Source organism: Arachis hypogaea, chromosome 2 (genome assembly GCF_003086295.3).
Source record: "Arachis hypogaea cultivar Tifrunner chromosome 2, arahy.Tifrunner.gnm2.J5K5, whole genome shotgun sequence".
Lineage (NCBI taxonomy): Eukaryota > Viridiplantae > Streptophyta > Magnoliopsida > Fabales > Fabaceae > Arachis > Arachis hypogaea.
Window position 1 is genome coordinate 30,046,996 of NC_092037.1, and position 26,829 is coordinate 30,073,824.

The window sequence follows — 26,829 nt, forward strand, 5'->3', positions numbered from 1 at the left end:
CCTCGTATTTCTTTTGTGAGGATCGAAGTTGTTGCTACTATCCCGGTCCAAATTTCGTGCTCTTTCATTTCATTCTACTTCAACCTTTCTCACATTTTATCTTGGCACTCTGCTTTGGTCTCTTCGGTTCTTTGGGACCAATTTGTGAGTAGGCTTTACATTTATAAGTATTTGGATTTGCATCTATAATTATTTTGATATGGAGTTCTCTAAACTTATAATTATACTTATAAAGATTATTATCAAAGAATTTTAAATTAGATTGAACAATCGATTTATTAGAACTAAATATTTATCCTCGTTAAGCTAATTTTAATATGCACATGAGAGTATATGTTTTATGACATTACAAGCATGTTTGATGAAGCTTTATATTATTTTAAAATATTCGATTTTACTCGAATATGTATTTTGTGAAGCATTGAAGTATTTGTTAGTACTTATTTTAAAATTGGGCAATGTTTGAAATGCCTTAAGATTAAGAAAGTATGATTGAAAAAGATTTGAATGAAAAAGTATTATTTGATTTGATTTGATTTGATACCTTATATGTTTGAAAGACCGAAGAATTTGTTATATTTAAAAAGTATATGTTTTGAATTGGTTTGGAAGGCTCATATTAGAAAATCGTAGTTAATGGCGATTATGGCGTTAACCTAGATGCATCTAGCTCAGACCTCAGCTAGCAGGGGCGTTGCTAGCCTAACGTGTAGGCCACACGTTGGATATATTATTCCGTACGGACACACGAGAGGAAAGGGCTAACCTTAGAGGTGGAGCCGCCCAAGTGTGGACTATTTGATTTGATTTCTGTATGAGAACTCCCTTATTGATTCACTCATTCATATAAATTATTATTTTCTAACTAAAATTATTTTTATAACAATGTTTATATGGTCTCATGTGAATTATAGATGTATTGTTGATGCACGAAAACTTGTCTCTCAACAAATTTTTGTTCGGCAAGTATACCAAATTATCGTCAAGTAAAAACTCGCAATAGAGTGAGGTCGAATCCCACAGGGATTGATTGGTCAAGCAACTTGAGTTGGAAGAGTATGCTAGTTGAGCTAAATAGAGTATAGTTGAGAGTTGCATAAAATTAAATGGCGGAAAAGTAAATAGCAGAAAATAAAGTGCAGAATCTTAAATGGGAATTTCGGAAAATGAGCATGGAAATATATGGCAGAAAGTAAAGAGAATGGGTAAGATCAGAAATAGGAAATTCATTGGGCTCAAGAGATGTTGTATTCTCCGGATCAAATTCATTTTCATCTCTTCCTCAATCAAAGCATCTATTGATCTCCTTGGCAATCTTAAGTGATTGGGTTCCAATTCCTTGGCAACCCAATCTCTCTAAGCTTGAACAATTGCCCAATTCCTTGATTTAATTGCTCATGGGAAGAGATGAAGCGTGGTCACTGATTATACCACATGTATTTCCAAATCAAAGTATTGGGAGGATTACATGTCACTATATCCGCCCAGACCCCAATTTGCTCCAACATGAGAAAGCATTTCTAGCATGATCTCCTCATCCCTTTTCCAAGGCTCAGAGGAGATCCAATTATGGAGAGTTTTTTTTCCAAGACAACTAACCAATTGAATTAAGGTCGAAAGCTTTCTAGTAAATCAAAAGAGAAGAAAGAAGAAGAAGAATGAAAACTATAGTTGATCCATCAAATTACAACAGAGCTCCCTAACCCAATGAAAGGGGTTTAGTTGTTCATAGCTCTGGAAATGGAAAATGGCAGAAAAGAATACATGCTTAGCTAAAAGTGTAGAAAAGTAAATATACAGAGGGTAGTTCTCCAAAGTGCCAAGCTTCTGTATAGTTCAAAACTACTCCTATATATACTACTTCTCTTGATCTTCTAGTGAGTTCTTCAAGTCTTGGATGTGGGCCTTAGATCTTGAGTTGAAGCAGATACAATCTTTAGTGGGCTCAGCTTGTAGAAAAGTATGAATTTGGCATGGGCGTTAGTGAAGTTAACGTTAAGTGAAATTATGGGTTCGAGAACGTTAGTGGTAATCACCTTTTTTTATTAACGTTCCAACCCCATATAGTCCACGTTAGCTTCCACATTAGTGGCACTAACGTGACCACTAACATTGCCTTATGAACCTTCGCAAGCGTTATTGGGAGTCACCTTTCCCAATAACGTTGCCTTGTGCCCCTTGTCCCTACGTTAGAGTTCACGTTAGTGTAACTAACGTGGCTCTTAACGTGGGCATGCCTCATTTTCGAGAGTGTTAGTGACACTCATATTTGTCACTAACGCTCCAAGTGGCCCTACTTTCCACGTTAGAGCTCACGTTAACTAAGTTAACGTGGCCACTAACGTGGTAGTGAATGCCATCTCCAACGTTAGTGACAAAGGTGAGTGTCACTAACGTTGGCTCATCAATCTTAGCTCCACGTTAACTTTCACGTTTGTGGTCTTAACATGACCACTAACGTGGGCAATGCTAGTTTGATCCAACGTTAGTGACAAAGGTGAGTGTCACTAACGTTGGCATTGTTCCTCTCTTCCACGTTAGAGTTCACGTTAACTAAGTTAACGTGACTCTTAACGTGGCTCATTGCCAATTCTTGGAACATTAGTGGTGTTCACGTTTACCACTAACGCTGGAGCTCTCTTTATTTCCACGTTAACATAGTTAACGTGGCAATTAACGTGGGCTTATGATGGCTTCGCAAGCGTTATTGGTGATCACTTTTCTCATTAACGTTGTAAGCTCATTCCCATTCCACGTTAGTGGTCACGTTAACTTAACGTGACTACTAACGTGGTTCTTCCTTGCTTCCTTTGTCCTGAAATCAAGCAAATAAAGTGCATCAAAGCTCTAGCCAAAGTCATGAGATTATGCATCATCAATTTGTCATTCAATTCCTGCAAAATCCTCATGAAATCATGTAAAATTCACAATAGTTGCTTGAATCAAGGTGTGAGTGTATTTTCATCCAAAACTTGCCTTATTCTCTAAGAAAATGCATGAAACTACCCTAAAACAGTAAAGAAAAGGTCAGTGAAACTGGCCTAGATGCCCTGGCATCAATTGTCTAGTCACTGAGTTGCAAAACTCATTCCGTTTTTCTAAAAAATATTTTTAGGAATAGATACTTGAATATGTGAGTCCTTCTATTCAAGAATTATGATCTGCAATGGGTATCTGTTCCTTGTTGAGTTCCTAGACGCTGTATGCTCCATATGTCACAGGCAGGATTCAACCATTCTTAATTATTTTAAGTTTTGTTAAAAATGTATAAATATTTATTTTAGAACTTGTAAATTATTCAAAATCTTTGTAACTTTCTTATTTAATTTATATTTGAGTCTGATAGGCTTGCTAGGGAACTATTTTCCTGAGCGCCGATCATGGTTCATTTTGGGCCGTGACATTCACAGTGTCTGGCTACACTTACGACATAGGGTCAGCAGGATCTCGGATCTCAACTTGGAGCAAGTGGAGCCGACCCATTGCATCTACCCAAGGAAATCCGAGACTCCGATAGTTTCAATCTCAAATCATACTCGACTGGGAGTAAGTGGGGGCTAACCACTGCATCTACCCCATGAGTCTCAAAAGCTCAACCTAAAGCGAGTGGAATCACCACTATTACCACTACTACCCATGCATCATAATCTCTAACCCGGAACAAGTGGGACGAACCACAACCCTTGCTACTACCCAGGCATCACAATCTCTAACCCAGAGCAAGTGGGACAAACCATAACCCTTACATCTACCCGGGGAGCCTATATACTAACCAACCTGGAGCAAGTGGGATGCAACCACAACCCTTGCATCTACCCAGGAGGTACGTTCTCATATACCAGGAGGAACCAAGGAGGGGATCCTAACCTCGCACCATCTCGCTGAGGCGATTTTACAATATCAAGAGGGACAAGGAAATGGATCCTCACCTTCCTTCATCTCTCTGGGGTCGCACTTCTGAGAAAGAGAGCTCAAGATAAAGCAATCATTCAAAGCCATATTTCTATTTCCAGCCATAAATCAATATTTATCATAGCCATCCGGCTCATGGCATAACCCATGACCAGCCAGTAATCATTATCAAATACAGCCCTTTGGCTCACGGCATACACCGCACTTCCATCATCACCCTCAATAACTCATACAGTCATCATTAATCATAACTTACAATTAATCTCACTTACTTCATCCACAAGTTATCACATGTCCTAGCTTCATTTCATTACTAGGCATACTATAAAGATTTAGGACATAAAGGGTGAAAATGGAAACTCAGAAGTCTGAAATTTGGCTTTGAAAACTCAAAAAAATCAACCTTGGGGTGAAAACAGGGTCACGCGTGCGCGTCGCCCACGCGCACGCGTGGAAAGCCATACGTTACAACAACGCGTATGCGTCACCCACACGTACGCGTGGATGGGAGAAAAGCCAAGGGACGCCTGCGCGTCAGCTACGCGTACGCGTGGGTGCGTTTTGTGCCCCACGCACAAAACCAGCTCGATTCTCGGACAACTCTTAAGAATTTGACTGGGCAATTGGTGCAGCACATCGACGCGTACACGTGGACCATGCGCACGCGTAGGGAGTGAAAATTTGAAAATGACGCGTGCACGTCGGCCACTCTTACGCGTGGGAGTGCGTTATAGTCCTGCTTTCATATTCTTCGTTAGAATATATAATTGATTGAATAATAAAATATTAAATATTAAATATAAGTCTTAGTTAAACAAAATAACAAATTTAAGCTGATAACAAATTTATTATATATCTTTAACACTAAAGACAAGATAATTGAATATACACAAAATTTAATTTATTAATTTGAATCTAGTCCTTATTATTATTTCTTTCGTTAGGTATAGTACAGTTCATTTGTTTAGTAAAATAAATTAATGAAACTACGTAAGCAATGAATAATATATAATTATATGGTGTTTTGTGTTTTAATATTATTGTTATTTTATTTTCTGTTTTAATTAAAAGAATGACGTTATAAATGTAAATAATAAAAAATTTGAATTTGTTTAATTGTTATTTATTTTATTTTTTGTTAAAAAAATTATTAATTTATTATTTATGTTATTTATTAAATTAATTATAAATGTAAATAATAAAAAATTCAAATGTGTTTAATTATTATTTATTTTATTTTTTGTTGAAAAATTATTAATTTATTATTTTTGTTATTTATTAAATTAATTTTTTTTGTGGTTGAACTTTACGAGGTTGATAGGAATTTTTTGTCTCGTAAGCTTAGCCAACCAGAAACGTGGCATTCGGCAGTTGACTAAACCTTACGAACCACTGGGTTCTACCAGCTCTCGAGAGTTGGAGTAATCAGAGGGCATTCGGCGATACTAGCTGCTCTTATGGAAAGGTGGCGGTCGGAGACACGTACGTTTGTAATGCCAGTGGGTGATGTTACAGTGACACTGGAGGACGTGTTATACTTATTCGGCCAACCGATTGACGGAGAGGTTGTGACTGGTTGGACCGATAGCAGTCACGACTTCTTGGTCGCCCAGAGTCTCGCAATATTCAGCAGCAAACCCCAAGTAAGCAGTTCCTCAAAGAGCTACATAAATCTTTCAAGGGTTGGCCATATTAGAGACACACAACCTTTGGATACATGGGAGTCAGTTATGCGCTATGTTAGGTGTCACATCTTCTGTCTGTTGGGTACCACCCTCTTCGTGGACAAGTCAACAGTATATTTCCACGCGAAATATCTACCACTGCTCCAGAATTTTGATCAGATCAGCAATTACAGTTGGGGGTCAGCTTGTCTTGCAAACCTTTACAGGTCACTGTGTTGTGCATCACGGTACAATTGCAAGGAGATGGATGGGCCACTAGACTTGTTGTTTGTTTGGGCGTGGGAGCGTATGCCAAGGCTTGCACCCATTCCCCGACACCAGCTTGCGCTGGCTGAGATACTAGTGGCACGCAGGTATACGTCATTATTTTATAAGAATTTAACTTGTATATTATTTTTAGGCAAAATGTAATTCAAACTATGTGAATAATGTTCTATGTTGCAGATGGAGTCATCATCCACAGGCCCGAAAATGGATGGCTAGGATTCAGGCAAACATTAGGCATGCAATCAACATTATGGAAGAGGTGAGTATGGGTTTTGAGGGTTTTTGTTATAATTAATGGTATTTTTAATAATCTAATGCCCCTCGATTTATTTTGCAGTTTGTATGGAGGCTGTATATCGGCATCATCATTCCTGCCGAACTACATGCACACCTTGATGTCTGTGACATGGTGGGGCCGTTGGTGTCATTCGAGTGTGTTGAATGACTTCCTGTGGACTGAGAGGTTTGCCAGTACAGATATCACAGTCTCCCCCTCTGGCAATACAAGCCATACTAGTCGAGACGCATTGCTATACTCTTCGGGGAGTACAGCACCATGACTGGTGCAGGATTTATGACGAATGGATACAATAATAGGGTAAACGCCACAACAGTTGTCTGCGAGATCAGGATCTGCAACCAATTGTCGACTTCACCCCATCTGCCGATTATCGGAGTTGGTACATTAGATCATATGGGATGTACCTGAGGTTGACGGAATTCATTCATCAGCACCCACCATAGTATCCACCTCAGCAAGCACCACCTTAGCAGCCACCATAGTATCCACCGTAGTAGCTACCTCAGTATCCACCGTAGCCACCACCTTATGCAATGTTTCAGCTGTTTCTTTATCATCGTCCACAGCCATCGTCGAGCCATCACAGATTGCATCATAGCCATCAGTTTTATCATAGATCACATCACAGCCATCTTGGATTCAGGCTCGCAGACATTCCCCTATTCTCACCATCACAACCATCACCTGGGGACTAAGATATCATTCGTCGATTCCTTGATAGCATTGGTCCTCGTCTTGATGATGCTTACATCTCAACCATCCCTTCACAGTAGTCCTCGCAACTCTACCGGGCATCGGTCGACGGTTTGTCTCATCAACATCATCTACCGGCCAAACTAGATAGTCGAGCCAGTGTATGCATCAAGTCGCATATTCAGATCGATCGGGGTCGTATGAATGCATCACAGTAAGCTCCGATCGGTCTAGACTTGAATGAGCCGACACAGGAGCATATTGGCGAGTATATCCCCAGTCCTTCCGTTAGTCGAACTTTGTTTACTTTCATCATTGTATTTGTTGTATTAGTTTTCAGTTTAGACGAACTTTGTTTCCTTCATCGTTGTATTTCTTGTTTTAGTTTCAGTTTAGATGAACTTTTAATGCATTAACTCAAATACATTAACTTAAAACTACATAGATATCGAAATATAGAATTGAACTACATTAACTGAAAGACTACATTAAAATTCAGAATTGAAATACAATGACTCAAATTACATTGATATTAAAAATACTACGAGCTCCCATCGCCACCAACCCCACTTGGTCCAGCACGTTGAGGACATCTACTGCGACAATGATCCTGTCCCCTGCAAAGATGGCATTCCCGAGGACCACGCTTTTCCTGTGAATCCATTTCATTCAAATAGCGAGCGATTTGGGACAACCCTTTGACTTTCGTCTCAAGGCAAGATTCACGACCATGGTCGGTCCTAGGTAATCAGGCCATGTCTCTGTGTCGCCCAATAGAACAAACTCAACTCTGTAGACCTTCTGAATCTCTGACATCTTGTATACATTGCTGACACACACCTGCCGATTTAGTCGCTGATTAGCAGAGCACACAATAACATGGCGACAAGGAAGTCGCTCCACCTGAAAATACCCACAGTCGCACCTCTGTCGTGGAAGATCAACAACTAACACTTTTCCACTAGGCATTTTGCGCACCTCAAATACCTCGTTTCTTCTATCAAACTGGTTCACAACGATGTTACCTACACATTGCATGTTTGCCTCTATCCACTAAGTGGCAAACTCAGAGAAAGTAAATCCAGCACGCTTGCACTGGTAAGCCTCAGTACTCTTCCACGTAAATAACTCGTTCAACTAATAATATGTTGCTCGGACTAGCACCAATATAGGAAGATTTTAAGCACCCTTCAACACAAATTAATGCACTTAACAAGGTTCATCGTCATGTGACCCCATCGATGTCCCTTGTCAAATGCCAACACCCACTGGGGATGATCGATGTTGTCGCACCAACGAACATATGTCTCGCCTCGTTCTTGCAACTTCTTATAGTTGGCGTTGTACTTCTCCACTGTCCTTGAATACCCAATGTTGACCACAAGTTTTTGCAAGTACGGAACCTTGAATTCTCTCAAGAAGTTACTGCCAATGTGCCGAATACAAAACATCCATCATGCTCTTACAACATGTGTTCGTAAATTACTGAGAAAAAAGTGCCTCGCATCAACAGTCTCACCCTGTACAATAGAAAAAGCAATCGGTACAATATTTTGATTCCCATCTTGTGCAACTGCAACCAAAAGACAACTTTTATATTTTTCGTATAGGTGGGTCCCACCAACCTGAACCAGCGGCTTGCAATATTTGAAAGCTCTTATGTAGGGGTTGAAGCTCCAGAATACCCGATGAAGTATTCTAACACCGTCCACCTCTTGACTCCTGTTATACAGGGTCGTGTTTCTATTTGGACTTGTGAATTAGGCATCTTCTGAACCATTGCCAAGAATTACAGCAGAAAAGCTTGGTAAGATTCTTCCCATCCACCGAAAACCTTAGCTATTGACTTCTACTTTGCCAGCCAAGCCTTCCGGTAACTAATAGTGTAGTTAAATCTTGCCTGGACCCCCGTAATTGTAGTTTTGGCCTGTATGGATGGATCAGATTCAACCAATGGCTTCATAGCCTCAGCAATTGTGTCCAAGTCTAACTTAGAGTGATCTTGTGAGATCATTCCCATGGAACATGTGTGCCTCCAGTTGTATCTTTGAATCTCCCAACAAACTTTCTTCTGTATCAAGCTGGCTCGAATAAGCCAGTCGCACCCACGTCCATAATTCTTGCACTTTCCATAGAACGTCTGTGTCTCAGATTCATAAACAATGTAATCGATCGACTCCTCTGGAGATAGCGTAACTCCGAATTGCCGTAATGACTGATTTTCTTGAATCGTATTCCATTCCAATCCTAAACTCCCCATCCTCAGGATCAGCAACACCTATAAGAAAACATTTGTCGTTCATTGATCCGCTAAAACAAAATCAAGTAAACATATTATCCACTGCTCATGTACCTATGTTTGCATATTCGGGAAACTCCGGTGCATGCATGGCGTCAAGATCCAAACTACACATAAAGGGTGGAACGCCCATCGGTTGACTAACTGCGGCTAGAACTACTAAAGTTTCCGCCACTGCCTCACCTCCTGCATCGCCATCCTCGTCCTCATCACCGGCTTCGTACGTAGCTTCGAACTCCTCATTGCTATCATCGTTCATTCCCAAGTACGCCTCAACTCTGTCATCTTGCACATCTGGGTCATGTTGAACCTCATATGCAACAATATGCTCAAACTCAACATATAACTCAATCCTCGGGTGTTGCACCTGAGTTTGCTAGTGAACACGAAACATCCGTTGAATACTTGTTTCGTCGATGATTAGCATAACCTCAAATTGTATCAGGCTGCCAAGTACCACAACCGGACTCCTGTAAAGAATGTTGGTCACCCTCTTTACAATGTCAGTCTCTATGCTTTGATAGAGCCCATACTGTAGTTCAACAAACGTTATAGTGCATGGAACCACAAACGAAAACATATTCTCACACGCAAAGCTCACACCCTCATACGTATTTCATACGACCTCACCGTTGTGGTAAACCACTATATTTGCAATACCCTCCATCGTACCAACCTTGGAGGAAAACACTTCTTTCAGAATGAAGCAAAATGGTTACGAATTTTGCTTTTTATAGATATAAGACTTACCTCGCAGGTTACATGTTGCTAAACCATCCAACCAACGTTCGCCACGTGTGCAACACGCAACCTGCGTGTTGCCTGCCACGTAGAAATCACACATCATGTGTGTTGACGAATGGTTGTCATGTGTCAACACAAAACTTACGTGCTGTTTTAGATTTAGACACATGTCCAATACGTGAGTTGCGTGCTGAATCAGCACGTTACCTACGTATTGTGCCTGCACCTCTACAATATCCACCTGTCTCTATATATATAAAAAACGTCCATTTCCAGAAAAAAAAAAAAAAAAAAACACAAATCTTTACTCCATATTTAAATTCTTTAGCCTAAGAACCACTCAATAATTTTTTAAATCTCATTGGCCCCACTAGCTAATGAATATATGCGTCCTGTCCCACCTTTTTGCAATGCTTTGCTTGGTTATGACATTGTAAGGATGTTATAGTCATTTCATCAATAAAATTCAAAAAAAAAAAAAAAGCTTTTCCTTACCCAATTAAGATGCAAGAATGATTAACTACAAATAGTGAAATCACTAACTGTATATACCACCACAAAGCAAAACTTGATAATGAATCAATCATCTAATATATATAAATCAATAATGAATCTTTACAGAAAAAATAATTGAAAAAAAAGTACGAATGAAAATATCTGTCCTAAGTCCTAACTAACTATACATCACAAGAAAGAAAGATCAACTCGTGGTGCCTTGTTTCCAAACAACAACTTGAGATCATTCTCCAATGGCGTCAAGTTCAAGTCCATACACATAACCCTCTTGCTATTCGATCTCTTCAAAACCGGAACTTTGACAACAGCATGGTTTATAGGATTAGAAGAAAACCCTTTATTATTATTATTCTCTCTGTGCTTTCTCATGTGGCCACCTAATTGCTGCCCCAAAGAGAATCCCATTCCACAAATTGAACACTCGTGCATCTTCTTGGGTTTCTTGGGCTCTGACTTGAGTTGTTGTTCATCACCATGATCACCATTATGCTTTTGTCTCTTGTGACTGGTTCTGTGCCCACCAAGTGCTTGAAAAGATGCGAACTTGCGGCCACATGTCTTACACTCGAATTTCTCACTACTCTTCAATTCTATGGCACTTGAGAGCAACATTAGGGTATTTGCCAAATAATCTATGCTCTCTTTTTCATTGTTTGTTTCTCTTTCTCTCTTGATAACTGTCATGAAGAATTTGAATGAATGAATCGTATATGTGAATAATTAAGCTTTGAGTGTGTGAATGAATGAATTTTGGGAGAATGAGGAAGTGTGTGCGTGTATTTATAGGGGAGTTATATTACTTGGTGAGAAAGTCAAAGGTATTGTTTGGTTCAACTTGGAAACCACGGAAACTGGGAAAGGTTCCATTTTGTTCAGCAAAAAACAAATCAGTTGGACTTTTTGACTTTCTTTGTTCTAAAAGTTCTAACTGCGTTCGTGGATGCTTACATAATTCCGCGCTATCGTATCTAATAGGTTTCTTAACTTAATTTGGAAGATTCCTCATCTAATTGTCACATGTCATTATATCTCTTTAAATAAAATTATTTGTTTTAGGAAAAGTATACGAAACCAATTCTAAATTAGTCAAGAATTAAATAACTTAATTAATTATAAATATAGTAATTATTTTATTTATTTATGATTTAAAATATTAGTTATTAAATATTTTATTACATTTAAATTAGAAGGAGATATATTCAGTATCATTGCAACGTGAATTACAGAAACTAATTCAATTAGTTTCTATCTTTTTACCCTCCTTCTTTCTCCAAATATCTAAAATATGATAAATCAGAAAATAAATTTAGAACCATCCAATTTACAAAAAAAAAAATATCCTAATGCCTAACATAAACACCATCTACATAGAGGTTTTGGAACATTTGACTGATCTTTTGTTAAAACTATCTTGATTCCCTAACATTATTATATTTTATTTTAATATAAAATTTTAATTTTTTTTAATTTTAAATTTTTATTTTAAAAAATAAAATATAACGCAAAATTTAAAATTTAAAAAATTTAGATATCTTTATATAAATAAAAAAATAACGTATCTAATTATGTGATTTATTTTTTTTTTTTTAAAGATATGCAAATATAATATGTAAATTTTAACTTATCCTAAATATTTATATTTCTCGCTATTATAAATAAATAATTAAATAAAACAGGATATCATGATTTCATGAATAAGTGATGCCCACGTAGATCAAATACACGGAATTAGATTAAACATTAAAGTTCCAGATTTGGTGTAATTTCTGTGTCTTACAATTTCGTCTCTAACATTTTATTTTATTGATATTAGTCTCTAACATTTTATTTATTACACTCAAAGCTTTAATCACAAATCTATATTCACGAATAGTCCATCAATTTATAAAACAAAAACAAAATTTGCACGTACTATTTAAAAAGTAGGATATATACAGGACTAATCTATATCTTAATTGAAATAATACGTGATCATTTTTCAATTTTAAATTTTAAAAGACTATTATATTCTATAATTTATTCATATCATTAAAAATTTAAATAAAAAAAATCAGAAATAAGATTGTCTGACCCAAGAATTATTAGAGACCAAATTGTCACTTTCTTTAATGCCCTGGACAAACTTTCACTCTACTTATTAATGTCCTTTATTCTTAAAACTTATAGACCTTAATTAGATTATATATCAATAATATTTGAGAAATAATAAAAAAATAATCTAATTAGCTTAAAAATAATTTATTTAATATTTATTAATTACCACTAAAATAATAAAGCAATTTTTAATATAACAATATATAATTATAAACATTATATACATAAAATTGGATGTCTAACCTCATCGAATAGTTATAAACAAAATAAGAACATAATATATCATAGTAATTATACAATAACAGAAAATATATACAAGTCATATATGTGTCGAACCCTGCCAAATTGGTGTGTTTGAAAAGTAAAAAAAAAAAAAGTTATTTCTTTTAAGTAAAAATATATGTTATTCGTATTTAAAAATCTGTCTTATTGAATAGTAAAATCCGTAATATTTGTGAGTAAAAATAAAATTGTGTTATTACTTATTAGAGGATCAAAATATTTGTTATTTCAGTTTTAGTAATTTTATTGGATTAAATAATTTAATTTTGATACAATATTAGTATAAAATAATTTTACATCTTATATGTGCATCCAATTATTAAATCAGAAAAAATAATTAAATTTAACATTAAATATATGAATAATCATCAAAAAACAGATATAAGTAAACAACTAGGTAAATTAATTTATACAATTAAATTATAAGTATATCAAAATTAAACTCTCTCACTAAATCAGTTAGTTTTATTTCCAGTAGTCCACGTGACCCTCACATGCTTCATTACCTCTAGTCCTCTACTACTTTAATAACCGTGTGATTGCAACTTGCAGTGTTTTTGCAGTTATGCTACCGAGTAAGGCTGCACGGTTGAGCAATCGACTTGTATGAATCTTCCATATCCTTGTCAAACAAGCCAGCATAATAGTTCCATGAAGCTTCCATGTCATTTTTCTCGGAATATTTTATTACACCATTTTCTAGTAACCAAAAGTCAAATAAAGAACATTAATGTAAACGCATAAATGTCTGAGGAATAATATTATTAATCTCCATTCAAACAGAACTGCTGTGAAGCGCACCCCATTTTTGGGTAGCAAAATCATGTTTTTTCTCTTAGGTTTCTTGTTAGTTGTCCAGTAAAACACTTCAAAAACCAGCCAAGTACTTAAGCCGCCATAGGCGCCAGCTAAAATTAAACTTACGCGGAGAATTGTCCATGTAGCGGAAAGTGTGCGAAACTTCTTTCTTCTTATGCACGTAAGTCTAATATGAAAAGGAACAGCAGTACAGCACAATGTGGTGAAGCTACATATATAAATGAAAATATATAATATATAATATGTAGCTTGCATTCACAAGCAGTAAATGAAAATTCTGTTATATAACTTCCCATGGCTGAATTTTTTAAATATGGGGGCATGAAGCATTGTGAATTGCAAAATTATTGGTGAATTTGGTGATTTTACTTAAATATGAAATTACTTTAAAAAATTTAAAAATACTATTTTGTTTTGTTAAATTATTTCTTAATAATAATATTAACTATTTGTTAATTAAATTGACCAAAATTAATATTTAAAAAAAATTACACATCTAATTTAGCAATATATTCTTTACTCTTAGTAATATCACAAACCATTTTTTTCTCTTCTTACTATTTTCTTCCTTACTAGTTTTTTTCTTCAAAAATAAAAATGATTATCAAATTTGAGCTTGAATTTAATGTATCGATTTCTAGGATGTGCTGTGACTAAAACACCGCTATCTTTTCCCCGCCCTTCAATTTTCCATCATTCACCAAAACACTCCCACCCCTTTCAGCCCAATCTCACTCCTCGAAAAACCGCTTAATAATAATGTTCACGAGCATCATAATGTTCACCAACTATCATTCTTCTAAAGTAAGCTAACAAATTGCAAAATGTTTAGGATACATGGGAGTGGTACTCATCAGTTGATGAGCTTTTTTTACTTGTACACATGATAACTAAACAATTGCCTTAATTCACATTTGCAAATGGTGTCCGATTTGGAGATGCTGATGGAAGTGGAATTTTGCTTTCCCATTTTGTATGGTTGAGCGTGGAACCGTCTTCTGTAATCTGAGTTCTCATCTTCTCAATGGAAGCATGGCTTGGGACCACAGTTCTTTTATAGGATGTTGGACTTGTATTCTTGTCAACCTAAGAACAGAAACAATATTCTGTTAGTTATTGGCTAATTTTTTTCCTGTCTCCCTAACAAGATCAACAACAATTAAATTCTTTGTTAGTTTCACATACCACGTAATCTAAAACAAGGCTTTTATCTGCTTGGACAGAGATGTTTGATATATTTTCATCATGCTTCTGTTGAACAGAGTTAAGCTGTTCCAACCACTGTTTAGTCATAGAATCAATTTCCCTCTTGGTTTCGTGGTCTAGCATTAGTGCACCTGGAAGTAAAAGTTTTTTGTTTCTCAGGCCTCAGAAAATAAAGAAATGAAAACTGAAAACCATTTACATCTGATATATTTTCAGTCAAATAGTTTAGTAATTTACCATTTACATCTGTTAACAAGTTGCGAGTTCCGGCAGTATAATCTGAATCCAAAGTCAATGACGCAGACACACAGTCCCGATTTAGAGCATCATTTTTAATGATATTATCCCTGTTAAGCATCAATAGTAGTTACAAGCATTAGAACTAATCAGATTATAGAAATATCTTGTTATAAACAAAACTAAAATATGTGATCTAAAGCTTACTTCACTGTAGATTCAAATTTTACAAGACTGTGCTTGTGGATATTGTTTAAGGACATGTGAGCACTTTCCCACTGCAGCCTGGAGCAGTCCACTTTCTTTGAGCTGCAGAGCATAAGTAACAATCACATAAAAATGTGTCTAATTTTTTTTTCTTTTTTTACTAAATAAATAGTAAAATGAAAGCTTACCAATCCAAGAGAGAATTTTCCATGCTGGATTTGATTTCATTTGCTGAGAATATCTGCTCCACAAAATGACATTTTGCATTCTCAACATATTCGCAAAGTTCCTTAGTTGCATCTTTTGAAACTTGCTGAATGCTGAACATCTCATGCTGGAGTCTCTCGGACTGTTTTGTACTCATGACCTGCATATTTCTTGATGCCTCTGAGACCTGATACATATTTTTTGACAAGTCAGCACTACTGCAGTTGACATGATATGAATTGTACATATCAAGAAGAGAAATATGAATAAACAAGGAATATGAAATTGATTGATTGACCATAGTGATTCTGTTAGAAGTCAATCTCGCCAAAATTGCTACAATTTCCTCTAAGGCTTTCTCTTCCTCTCTCACAGCATCTTCCTGTTACATGTGTTAGAAAGGAAATCAACCACGAGAGGCTAACTTAGAGATGACGTGATAAGTAACTCGGAGGCACAAAATATTTACCTACCTTGAACTTCTTCTCAAAATTAGTTAAATGATTGGACCTCTCAATGTGAGTTTCTTCGAGAATTTCCATGACTCTTGAAGATCTCAGATGAATGTCATTAAAGAAGTTCACAGTTGCCTCAGAAACCACTCGTGCTGAAGTCAAACTTTGTTGCAATCCCTACATTGATTGATGAAATAGCATGATTAAATAATTGTTTTAAGTTCTAATATTTTACCCAAGAAAAAATTGAAAAGTTGTAAGTAGAACGTACTTCTTCTTGTTGTTGGATAGAGAAAGCTAGTAGCTGCTTTTGCTCAGCAAGAGAATTCTGGATATTGCATATAACATCGTTGGCTTCATGAACAGCAGTACCAAGAAACTACAAAAGAGAGAAAGGGATTGAAAGTTAAAGTAAAAAGCAAAGGAACCATTAAATTTCATTAAATACACAATCCAATCATAAACCGTAAAACCAATCTATCCATTATTCATGAACAATCAACACCGACTGTCCAACTAAGGTGGATGTGAGCATTTGAAATAAACCAAATTTTGCTGAGTAAACTTTAGTTAAATTTAAGTCGAGTTAACCCATTTGCGTAACCATGTTTTCGTATCTAACAAAACCAAGCAATATTTGCATGAGCTCTTACCTCCTCAACAGCCAATGCCTGTGATGAAACTTGAGACTGCATCTGCTCCATATCAGACGAAGCTTTCATATGTAATGTATTGGCTAGACCTTTCAAGGTCTCTACTCCTGAAGTATAAATCTCAGTCATTTTCTTGATCCTTGATTCTAGAGATTGTGTAGCCTGATGAAAGATTGCTGCTAGTTAGAAAATGAATAGAAATATGGCAAACATAGATTGAAATTGAAATAAGATTTCTTTTATCCATTTTTCTTACTTCACATTTACTGGTGAGGAATGAGGAGACATGATCTTCCATGCACCTCAGTTGTTTCTGCTGTTGACTAATAGACCCAGCAATGGTTGTCTGCAAGTCTTTTAGGCCCTCGTTTAGAAGAGAACCAAAATTCAATATTATCTTTTGATTTTCTGCCTCCATCCTTTCTTTTTGATCTGTGAGATTAACAAAATAAGATACTTAAGAAAAGAAAGTATATATCCTGCAAAAACCTGTATAGTTCAGTTCAGAGCATTTCCTGTGAAGAAAATTTCTTATGGTGGTCATCAAAGTTCAGAGCAAAGTAAATCATACCTAATTTTGAGGATAGTGAATCAATATGATCTGATGCGATCTGCAGATCAGTACACATTTCCTTCGCACGCCCGACTAAGGCATTTTCTGTTGGAGATAAAATAAAGCAAATCATATATACTGAACAAAAACAGCACAAATGTGCCAGCATGTGACAATTGATAAACCTGATTTCAGTAGCTTGGAAATTGTATGTTCCTTCTCCTTCAATGTTGAAACTACCAGCCTGTAGTTCTCTTGGAGATCTTGCAAGGTGTTGCTAGTTTTTTCTAATTTTTCCTGAAGCGGTAGTTTAATTTGAGATAAGATACTCTTAATCTGAAACTTTTAAGTGATTAGCAATAGACAAAAAAGGTTTTGCCTCCACGCACCTTGCAATCCTTCAGTTCACATTCCAAATCTAGTTTCTGTTCTTGCTCTGTTAGATAGAGCTCACGGAACTTGTCAACTTCCTGAAATTAAAATTAATTATTGACAAGATTTGGGGACAGAATAGAAAAATGTCAACCTGATATACTCCAGGGAATACCTTTTGACTAAGGCTGAGGTCATTCTCTAGTTGCTCTATCCTCTCATCTTTTGCCTGAATAGATAACAAGCCAATATTAGATTGCGTCACAAGATACAGAACATCCTTAATCTTATTATTTGAGCTTTCTGCTAAAAACTTGGGAGTGTAGACATCCTTAATCTTATTATTCTTATCAGAGAATGATGTAAATAAAATTAAGACGAAACCTATTGTAACATTAGGCAGATATGTAGATATTGAAAACAAGTATGCTTGACCTTCTTTTCAGCTTCTTCCTTGGCAAATCTTTCGTGAGAAATGTATACACCATTCTTTTCCCTAGCAGCCCGCACATCTGCATTCATTTTGGAAAAAAGGTTTGATACAAGATTCTCCCTATATTCCAAAACTTAAGATGATAATGTTGAATGTACCTTCTTTCATTCTCTCAATTTCCATATACAAGTCCTTCAACAAAACAGCCTTTGAAACTTTTTGGTTTGCCTGTTAAAAGAATAAGAAGTGACATTTACCACAAAGCAAATTAAAATGATAAAGTAAATTTAAAAAAAAAAAAAGATAAAAACTGCATTTAATAACTGACCTCAGGCTTATTCTTGATGTTTTTGGCACGACTAGCATAATCTAGTGTACTTAATGTTTCTTCCAAACAATAAGTAGATGGTGAAATAGTAGCAATTATGCATGTTTTTGTTTTACCCCCTAATGAATCTCTCAAAATCCTAGTAAGCTTACTGTCCCTGAAACAATAAACAATACCAAGTGGCATGCATAATATAAGATACATGTCTTTCAAATTCTGAACAGCACAGGAACATGGTGTTATGGTGAACCTGTAAGGCACATGGGGAGAATGTTCCACAAGTGCATTTATGACACGTCCAAGGGTGAGTAAGCTTTTGTTTATCTCCCCTGCTTCTCTAGCACGTCCCTGCAAATTTTGTCACACAGCATTGAAGATATGCTGATATTTAATGCTTCAATAATATTAACATTCAGTTGCATACTTGAGAAACAAGTATAGTCCTCATATTTTGATAGACAAAGAGAAACAAGTTATAGTTGGAGAAGGTAATCCACTGCTGATATATCTGGAAAAGTTAACTTAGTGACAAATATGACCCATATTTTGATCATTTTCTCTTACCACGTTGCTCTATATCTATCTCATTTATAAAATGACAAATTGCAATTATATAATACCATGCAGCACTAATCACAAAAAGCTGAGATGATAAAGGAGGAAGCACTTCATTAACCCCCGTTGCTCTATATCTATCTCATTTATAAAAAGACAAATTGCAATTACATATTACCATGCAGCACTACTAATCACAAAAAGGTGAGATAAAGGAGGAAGCTCTTCATTACCTCACGTGCTCCTGACCGCAATATGTTTTCTGATCCCGCCAAATCAACAAGATTAAGCTTGCCACATTTAATTAACTCCTCATCACCAATTACTGTTTCTTTCACATAGACAGTAATAGTGAACACTGAATGGGAACGGCTGCAACAAAATAATATTCATTAAAAGACATTCGAATAACAAGAAATGTAACAAATTTAATTGAAGGAAACCAGGTCTACCTGCTTCTCTTATTAAGCAGCGTCTCTGCAGTGCGCCTTTTCGATGCTCCACGTTCCAACAGGGTATAAATTTCATTTACACTGTAAACTGATTCTTCTTCAAGGCCTCTCACGAACACACAACCCTTTCCATCTTCCATAAGGTTTATAGGCTTCTTCTGTTTTTCTTCCATGGGCTTAGAATTGTCATCTGGGGACAACAAATCAGTTATTTCCTCATTATAAAGCTCAAGGAAAGTCACTTTCATGCTGTAGTCAGCATTTTGTGCCTCCAAAACGTCAAAAATCTGGCGAACTGCTCGTGGAATAACACCAGCCTCAGCAGGCAAATCACCACCCTAAACAGATTAATCATGTCATTATATACAATTTCTTTGATAAAAAAGAAAAACACCACACCATTTTAACAAGCATCAGGAAATGAGGGCAGTGGCACATAGTGTATTGTATACCTTAGTTCTCATCCCACCCTCCATTGTATAAGTTTTACCAGTCCCAGTTTGGCCATAAGCAAAGACAGTGCAATTGAATCCATCAAGAACTTCATTGACAATTGGTGCAATTGCTTGGTCATAGATTGATCTTTGCTGTGCTTTAGGTCCAAAAACCTTGCCAAATAAACAGGATCAAGAAATGTTAACCAAAGAATGATCACACTATGCTACAATTAAGAAATTCACATCAAAGCAAGTATTGCATACCTTGTCAAAGGTGAATACTCTATCTATTTGCTTGTTTGCTAGAGTCTGCATAACAGTAACTTCCCTTTTGTTTTCATTACATGTCACCACTTTAGGAACATTCGACTTCTGTTCATCATCGCTTAATGGCCTGAATAAATTAAAATAAATAAAACAACAATCCAAGAGCATGTTAGCTAAGCCCTAATTTGGAGAAATACAACATTTCTTGTCTCAATGATAACATCTATTAACCCTAAAAAATGCTAATCCAAAGTAAACCAAACCAAACATTCAGAGAGATCCATGGCTAGTTAACAATCAATAAAAGACATACAAATCTGCAATACAAAATTCAAAATTCAAAATTCTTACTACACACCACAGATAAAACACAGTACACGAAGCTTGGATCATAAAACTAATGCTAGTTGTTGCTAGGTTGCCAGGTCCAAAATCTAACACAATATAATACATATATGAAGAAAAAAATCTCGAAATTGCGAAGCACAAGGTAAAATTCATGAAGAAGAAGAAGAAGAAGAGGACCTGCAGCGAAGTAAAACTTGGACGTTAGTCTCGCTATCTTTTTCGTGACGGTGGTTCTTATTAGAGTTCCGATCCGAGCCTCTTGAATCAGGTCGACGTCGTTCTGGTCGAGGCGTTAGAAACGGAGACGGTGACGCCGTCATCCCTGATCCAACTTTCTTGCTGCACTGATCTGGCGTTATTGGCATCATTTTCTTTTAACCTTGAAAAAGCAAACCCAAAACAGACATTAGAATTAAAAAAAAACACTTGTTGACATGTGATTTTATTTTTTAAACTACCGAAGTAACGTTAAAGTGCAAAACGTGAGAGGATAATATACCTTGTGGTGGTGAGTCTGAGCTGAGGGGAGAAGCAGAATAAAATCCGAGAATCTGAGGAAAGATATCCTTTTCGAGTTGTTTGCTTTTCGGTGATTTTTCCTTTCTTCCCCTTCGCGTTCTTATTGTTGTGAGAGAGTGGTGTGAGAGTGATGAAGAGAAATTCAAATTGAAAAGAGAAGGTGAAGTGGCAACGGCTATTTGACAGTATATCGTGTAGTACTGTAGCATAGCTTGGGATAGCCGTTGAGCGAGTTCCAACCACTAGAGCACGGCAAACCCAATATTTAAAGTTTAAAGTTTAAACTTCGCCTTTTTTTAATTTTTCATTTAAATAAATTTGGACAAGCTCCAGTATAGTTTCTACTTTCTTCCAAGGTGACAATCTAATCTTGGATTTAATAATGTTACATGAACTTTTTAACAACCAACATCTATGTCCGTCCCATCTCACATGTTGTTCATGGGATAGATATTAAATATTAAATATCTAAGAATGTATTCGAAATTTATGGAATTATTTTCTTTGATTTATAATGTAAACAATAGGTTAAGTATACTATTTTAGCTGTCAGAGTGAATTGAAATTGTCTTAATTTTTTTTTTTTTTGTTTTGAAAATCGTCAATTATTTACTTTTGTTACAAATTTATTTTGCAAACAAATTAGAAACTTTTGTAACAATTTTTTTATACAAATGCTATATTTTTTTATAGTGCTAAAATTAGAATTAGAATATTATAATTAATTCTTGCTGCTATTTTGATATTCCAAATTTATCATGTAGGTCATAACCCACTAGTAAGTCACAATATTATCGTCAATTTACTGCGTAAATCACACAATATTATCGTCAATGTCACAATAAGAATTATGTTGCCATTTTACTTAAAGTGAATTCAATTCTAAAAAATTATATTGTCATTTTTATCTAAGAGTGATAACACTATCTAAATTCGTGAGTATCTAATCCGTTGTTCGAAACAGATAATTACTTGTCCTCATACCGGACGAATTTTTAACGGAACGGATTCTTAGACAGAATGAGACGAAATCGGATTTAGGTTAAATCCGTCCCTACTCGCCCTAGTATATATATAATATATATTTTTAATATATAATATATGTAATATATATAAAATAATTAGTAAAATGATTAATAATATTGTATCATATTTAAATTTTTACTTTAATTTATGTTACATATGTAATGATAGTTATATAAATTTTAAAATTTAATTTTATTTGTTAAATTTTAATAATTATAGAACCGGATAGGAACAGAACGGATACTCACAAAAGTGGGTTAAGATTTAACTTTTTACTATCCATAAATAAAAATGAAACGAATTCGTTGCAGATTATTGTAGAACGAAACAGAATTAAGTAGGACAAAAACTCATCCCTAACCGTCTTATTGCCACCCCCAATCTTCATAAATGTCATCATCATCAATAATAATATCCAAAGTATTATATATCACCTTGACTAAATTAGTATAATATGATTCATCAATTTGCACAAATTTAACTAAGCCTTGAGAACTAGTGCATTCCACAACATATTAAAATTCCTAGCATGTATGTATTATTCATTTATTCTAGTTGAATGCTTAGTGTGAAAGTTATATATGGTTAGTTGGTTACGAATGACAAACATCTTTCTATGATTGATAATCATTTGTGTGTAACAATGATATTTATGACAATCATAATGCATTATATAGTTTATGTATAACAATATGTTTGATGAGTGACAACAACAAAAATCAAGTATTGATGACGTAGTAGTAGTTTATGGGAATACCAAATCAACGCCAAACGGAAAGTAACTTTCAAAGTGTGAAATTGCATTACATATTTATGTCATATACTTATTAAGAAAACTAGAATGCAATGAAGAAAAGACAATTAATATATCGTAGGACTTTAGAATATTGTCGAGGATAAAAGACAAGTTTATCCCTTCAGTTAAAAATGTTTTTAACCAAGTTGAATATATTTCAAACTTATTTGACAAAAATACTTTTGTGATGTTTTATAACATTTAGAACGTGTTTTTCGAAGAATATGGTTGGTAGGATTCAATCATGTCAAATCCAAGTCATGAAAACTGAAAAATTGGATTTTGTTGATTTTTGAAGCATAGGATCGATTCCTATATTAATTGTAGAATTGATTTATTATCCAAATTCAAGCCAAAATTCAAATTTTGTGTATAGAGGATCGATCTCTATTGTAAATGCCAAGATCGATCCTATACACTTCTAAACCCTACCAAAAGTGCGTATTTTTTACTAAGAGTAACTTGAATGGGGAACTCCCTTTTAATTTTTACTGACAAATATCAGTTTTCCACCGTTGAAGATGAAGGATTACAAGTGTTCATAACACGTAGTGGAAGTAATAAAGTAATCCTATTGATCTATTTTGTGCTTAAAATTTTATTGCAATAAGATGGGTTAGATGCCAATACCTGAGTACCCTAGTGAATAAAGCTTTTCCCTTTGATGGTACGAAGGTACTATATGTATCCACACCGAGACTAATCCTTGTTGTCAACTCTTTGATCAATTGATTTAATTGAGAAGTTTCTTGCAACTCCTTGCACCAGCAATTCTTCACTAAGAATTTGGAATATTTGTGTATGTGGAGGTAAAAAGAGAAAACTTATATTTTCTTTCTTTTATCATATACACATATATAGTATGAGATTGGTGACTGATTTGTGAATCAAATTACAACTTAATTTGAGACAAAATCAGTTAGGATCTTATCCATATTTAAAAACTCATCATAGAAAAAATAATTAATTATTTAATATTCTCAATTATAATATTATTATATTCATGGTGCTAGCAAAGAATATAATAATACTCCATTTGAATTAATATAATTATTTATTTGATCTAATCAAAATAATAATTAAATAATTTATTTACCAAGGATTAGAACACTCGTTAGTGTGTGACCCCATAGGTTCAATATTAAGCGGGTAGTATATTAGTCATACTATATTTACTAATCAAGGTTGGCGTCTAGCAACGCTCCTTGACGACCCGATAGTATGAAGTAATAATATTTTTTACTAAGAACCCAAGATGAACAAAAATACAACTCCTTCCATCTTTTCAGCTCTTGGCTAACTTTTAGAGTACGGTTTGATTGTCAAACTCTAACTTGTTACCATTATTATAATGAATTATGAATGACTTAAGAAACTCATTTCTTAATTCATTCAAACCCCTTGGCCAAGGCATTGTTTATCTCATTCATTATAATCGTAGAGCTCAAACTCATTACCATAGTTGATGGATTCCATTTTGACTAATCATTAATTCTACAAGTATTTAAATCATACCCAATGTCCATTCAACTAACACCGTAGGTAGGGGTGGCAAACGGGCCTTAATCCGCCAGGCCGGCCCGCGTAACCCGCCAAAAAAGGCGGGCTGGGCTGGAAATTTGGGACCGCCGTAAGACAAAAGCCCGCCTAACCCAAACCGTTTAAACTGTGGGCTTTGGCGGGGCGGGGCGGGCTGGCCTGGCGGGCTGAAGGTTTTTTTTTTTTTGGGCTGAACCCATCACCCATGAACCCAGACCCAGAACCTATGAACCCACCCCAACTGACCCGACCCGACCCAATCCCCATTCCCCACCCACCTAAATGGCTGAAAGCCTGAAACCCTAAATTGAATCCCCCCATTCGGCCATTCCCCAATCCCTAATCCCCATTGCAGCTGCCTCACTCTCACAATTTCACTCCTCGGTCCTCTCCTCTCAGTTCCTCGGCAGACGGCAGCGCCACCCAGGATCTCAGTCGTCTCGTCTCCACTCTCCAGTCTCCTCGACGGATCTCAGCCTCTCACTCGGTTCCTCAGTCTCAGTTCCTCAGTTCCTCAGTTCCTCAGTTCCTCACCGCCACTCTCAGTCTCTCACTCAGTCATCCTAATCTCCTCACCGTCACTCTCAGTCTCTCAATTCCATCGTCCAGCAACCTCAGCTCGAACTTCAGAGTTACGTCCTCACCTCTGTCTGGCCGTCGTCGCTGCTGCCTGCTGGTCTCGGTCCTGGGCTCCTGGGTCTTGTGAGTCGTGGCTTGTCCTCTGAATCTACTGCTCCTCGCTCTCGGTCACGGCTGTTCCTCGTTCTCGGTCACGGCTACTCCACGCTCTCGGTCACGGCTGCGGCCTGCTTGTCTCCTTGATCCTTCAAGGTCTGCACAACTCTAACCTTTACTAATGCTATTACCTGAAGTCCTGAACATATATTTGTAACTAATTCTTTGTTTTCAAATTATTAACACAAGTTGATATATGATACACTTGATGATTGTAATTTATAGTGTGTGTTGCTAAGTGAAGGTGCATGGTGTTGTTATTTATTATGTACAGAAAAAGGGTGGAGTTATCTTAAGAGAATTGAACAATTTTATTGATGAGAAGAAATATCTGAGTTATTGAGCTCATTGTCATTATAAAAAAAGACAGAAGACATATTCTTTGAATTTGTCATTCTGGTGGTTAACTCATACCTATTGTACATATTCTTTCAATTCATATGCAAGTAATCCTTTTTTTTGTTCTGTTGTTACATCAAATGCAGCTGTCTATGCAGTTGTTAGTGCAGTTTTTAGCACCCAAGTGGTGAATTTGATAATAGATTAATTGCTCAATTTTTATGGATCCATCATGTATTCAATTTTTAAATATACTTGATAATGGTTGATTGTTGGTTAAATACTTGAATTTGATAATGGTTGAGTTTTGAATATACTTCATAATGGTTGAGTTTTGATTATGAGTGTCAGGTCAAGCAGTAAGTTTTTTAAACTTCCAACTTTTCTTTAATCACAAGTATTCATGATCTGCCATACTCTCATTATAGACAGCTTAATCTTGTTATATAAGAAACTTTAGCTTCAAGAATGTTAAATATGTTGTTCCATTATTCATCTATATCATTATTTTGCATCTAAATCTTTCTCCTATGCCATTTGATTAGACATTCATTCATCCTATTCTCAATTATTAAACTAAAGCTTGTTTTCCAATCATATTCTTGTTGAATAGGTCACTTTTCTGGGTTCAACACTTGCTATTCAACACTTGCAGATCCAAACTTGGCTCCAAGGTACTTAATCCTTTATGATTGTTGTTAGAATACAGAGTCTTTGAAACTTAGTTCCCAATAAATTTAGCTTTGATTGGATGTTGTTTTCATATAATTCAGTTCTAAATTTGTTAGAATCTCACAGTTGGAGATTATTTTTCTTTTAATATTTTTCCTCCTATTCTGTTTCAGTAAGCATTATAAATTAAAATTTTTCCCTTGCCAAGGTTTAAAATTGAATAATATTAGATGTAATAAGTGTGTAATTATAAATGTTATATGTATGAAATTATAAATATTAAGTTAAATAAGATAACTTTGAGTTATGGTTTATAAATTAAAATTTTGCCCTGGCAAAGGGTCAACTGGTTGTAATTGAGATTTGAGGGTGGTACCAGTTCTTAAGAAAAATAACAGTATTTGACTATACATTGATTGCGGGACAACAATTTATTTCGTTGTTAAAATATGCATTTAAGTTAATGTGCTAAATTGTTCTAACTAGATGAGTATTCAATTTTTAAATATACTTGATAATGGTTGATTGTTGGTTAAATACTTGAATTTGATAATGGTTGAGTTTTGAATATACTTCATAATGGTTGAGTTTTGATTATGACTGAATACTTGCTGTTTTTTGTATGATTTGCTAATGGTTGAAAAACCTAGTTCATATAAACAATTTACATTTTACTTTTATTTCAGGAAATATGAATTCTGAAACTGTGAGTAACCTTGTTACCATTGGAGTTGGTTCTAAGGCTGCTCCGGTCGAGGTTGATGAACCTAGTTCGAAAAGGCTGAGACCAACAACCTCTGATGTTTGGAATTTTTTCAAAAAGCTCAGTCCAGATATGGATGGAGTAGAACGTGCTGAGTGTAAAGGATGCAAGAAAGTGT

At 35.5% G+C, this 26,829-nt stretch overlaps 3 protein-coding genes across 3 annotated transcripts; 1 reads left to right on the top strand and 2 right to left on the bottom strand.

The window, feature by feature from the left end:
- The first annotated feature begins 5,405 nt into the window (after positions 1–5,405).
- Positions 5,406–6,309, top strand: LOC112723391 (serine/threonine-protein phosphatase 7 long form homolog). The gene is made up of 3 exons (XM_025774757.1): positions 5,406–5,950; positions 6,042–6,123; positions 6,202–6,309. Exons 1-3 carry the CDS (start codon positions 5,406–5,408, stop codon positions 6,307–6,309), a joined length of 735 nt encoding a protein of 244 aa, XP_025630542.1.
- Positions 6,310–10,469: 4,160 nt separating this feature from the next.
- LOC112742145 (zinc finger protein ZAT11) lies at positions 10,470–11,174 on the bottom strand. Its single transcript, XM_025791391.3, has one exon. The coding sequence runs from the start codon at positions 11,099–11,101 to the stop codon at positions 10,586–10,588; it is 516 nt and encodes a 171-aa protein (XP_025647176.1). The 5' UTR covers positions 11,102–11,174; the 3' UTR covers positions 10,470–10,585.
- A 3,213-nt stretch (positions 11,175–14,387) lies between these two features.
- On the bottom strand, positions 14,388–21,127 carry LOC112742153 (kinesin-like protein KIN-5B). Its single transcript, XM_025791400.3, has 24 exons — positions 20,822–21,127; positions 20,500–20,701; positions 19,972–20,101; positions 19,723–19,878; positions 19,271–19,608; positions 19,052–19,190; positions 18,514–18,611; positions 18,264–18,420; positions 18,094–18,163; positions 17,938–18,014; positions 17,678–17,731; positions 17,520–17,600; positions 17,316–17,427; positions 17,149–17,235; positions 16,834–17,009; positions 16,578–16,739; positions 16,196–16,303; positions 15,943–16,101; positions 15,768–15,851; positions 15,451–15,656; positions 15,263–15,364; positions 15,056–15,165; positions 14,798–14,949; positions 14,388–14,698 (listed from the first exon to the last, which is right to left on the bottom strand). The coding sequence occupies exons 2-24, from the start codon at positions 20,688–20,690 to the stop codon at positions 14,516–14,518; spliced, it is 3,132 nt and encodes a 1,043-aa protein (XP_025647185.1). The 5' UTR covers positions 20,691–20,701; positions 20,822–21,127; the 3' UTR covers positions 14,388–14,515.
- Between the last annotated feature and the right edge of the window lie 5,702 nt (positions 21,128–26,829).

Bases quoted from the DNA above. Each gene is read 5' to 3' on its own strand.
- LOC112742145 (XM_025791391.3), bottom strand. From the start codon at position 11,101: ATGACAGTTATCAAGAGAGAAAGAGAAACAAACAATGAAAAAGAGAGC.
- LOC112723391 (XM_025774757.1), top strand. From the start codon at position 5,406: ATGCCAGTGGGTGATGTTACAGTGACACTGGAGGACGTGTTATACTTA. The intron at 5,951-6,041 runs GTATACGTCATT...TCTATGTTGCAG, and splicing joins GAGATACTAGTGGCACGCAG to ATGGAGTCATCATCCACAGG. The intron at 6,124-6,201 runs GTGAGTATGGGT...TTTATTTTGCAG, and splicing joins CAATCAACATTATGGAAGAG to TTTGTATGGAGGCTGTATAT.
- LOC112742153 (XM_025791400.3), bottom strand. From the start codon at position 20,690: ATGATGCCAATAACGCCAGATCAGTGCAGCAAGAAAGTTGGATCAGGG. The intron at 18,612-19,051 runs GTAATGAAGAGC...CAAAATTTGCAG, and splicing joins TGCGGTCAGGAGCACGTGAG to GGACGTGCTAGAGAAGCAGG. The intron at 18,015-18,093 runs GTACATTCAACA...AAATGAATGCAG, and splicing joins AATTGAGAGAATGAAAGAAG to ATGTGCGGGCTGCTAGGGAA.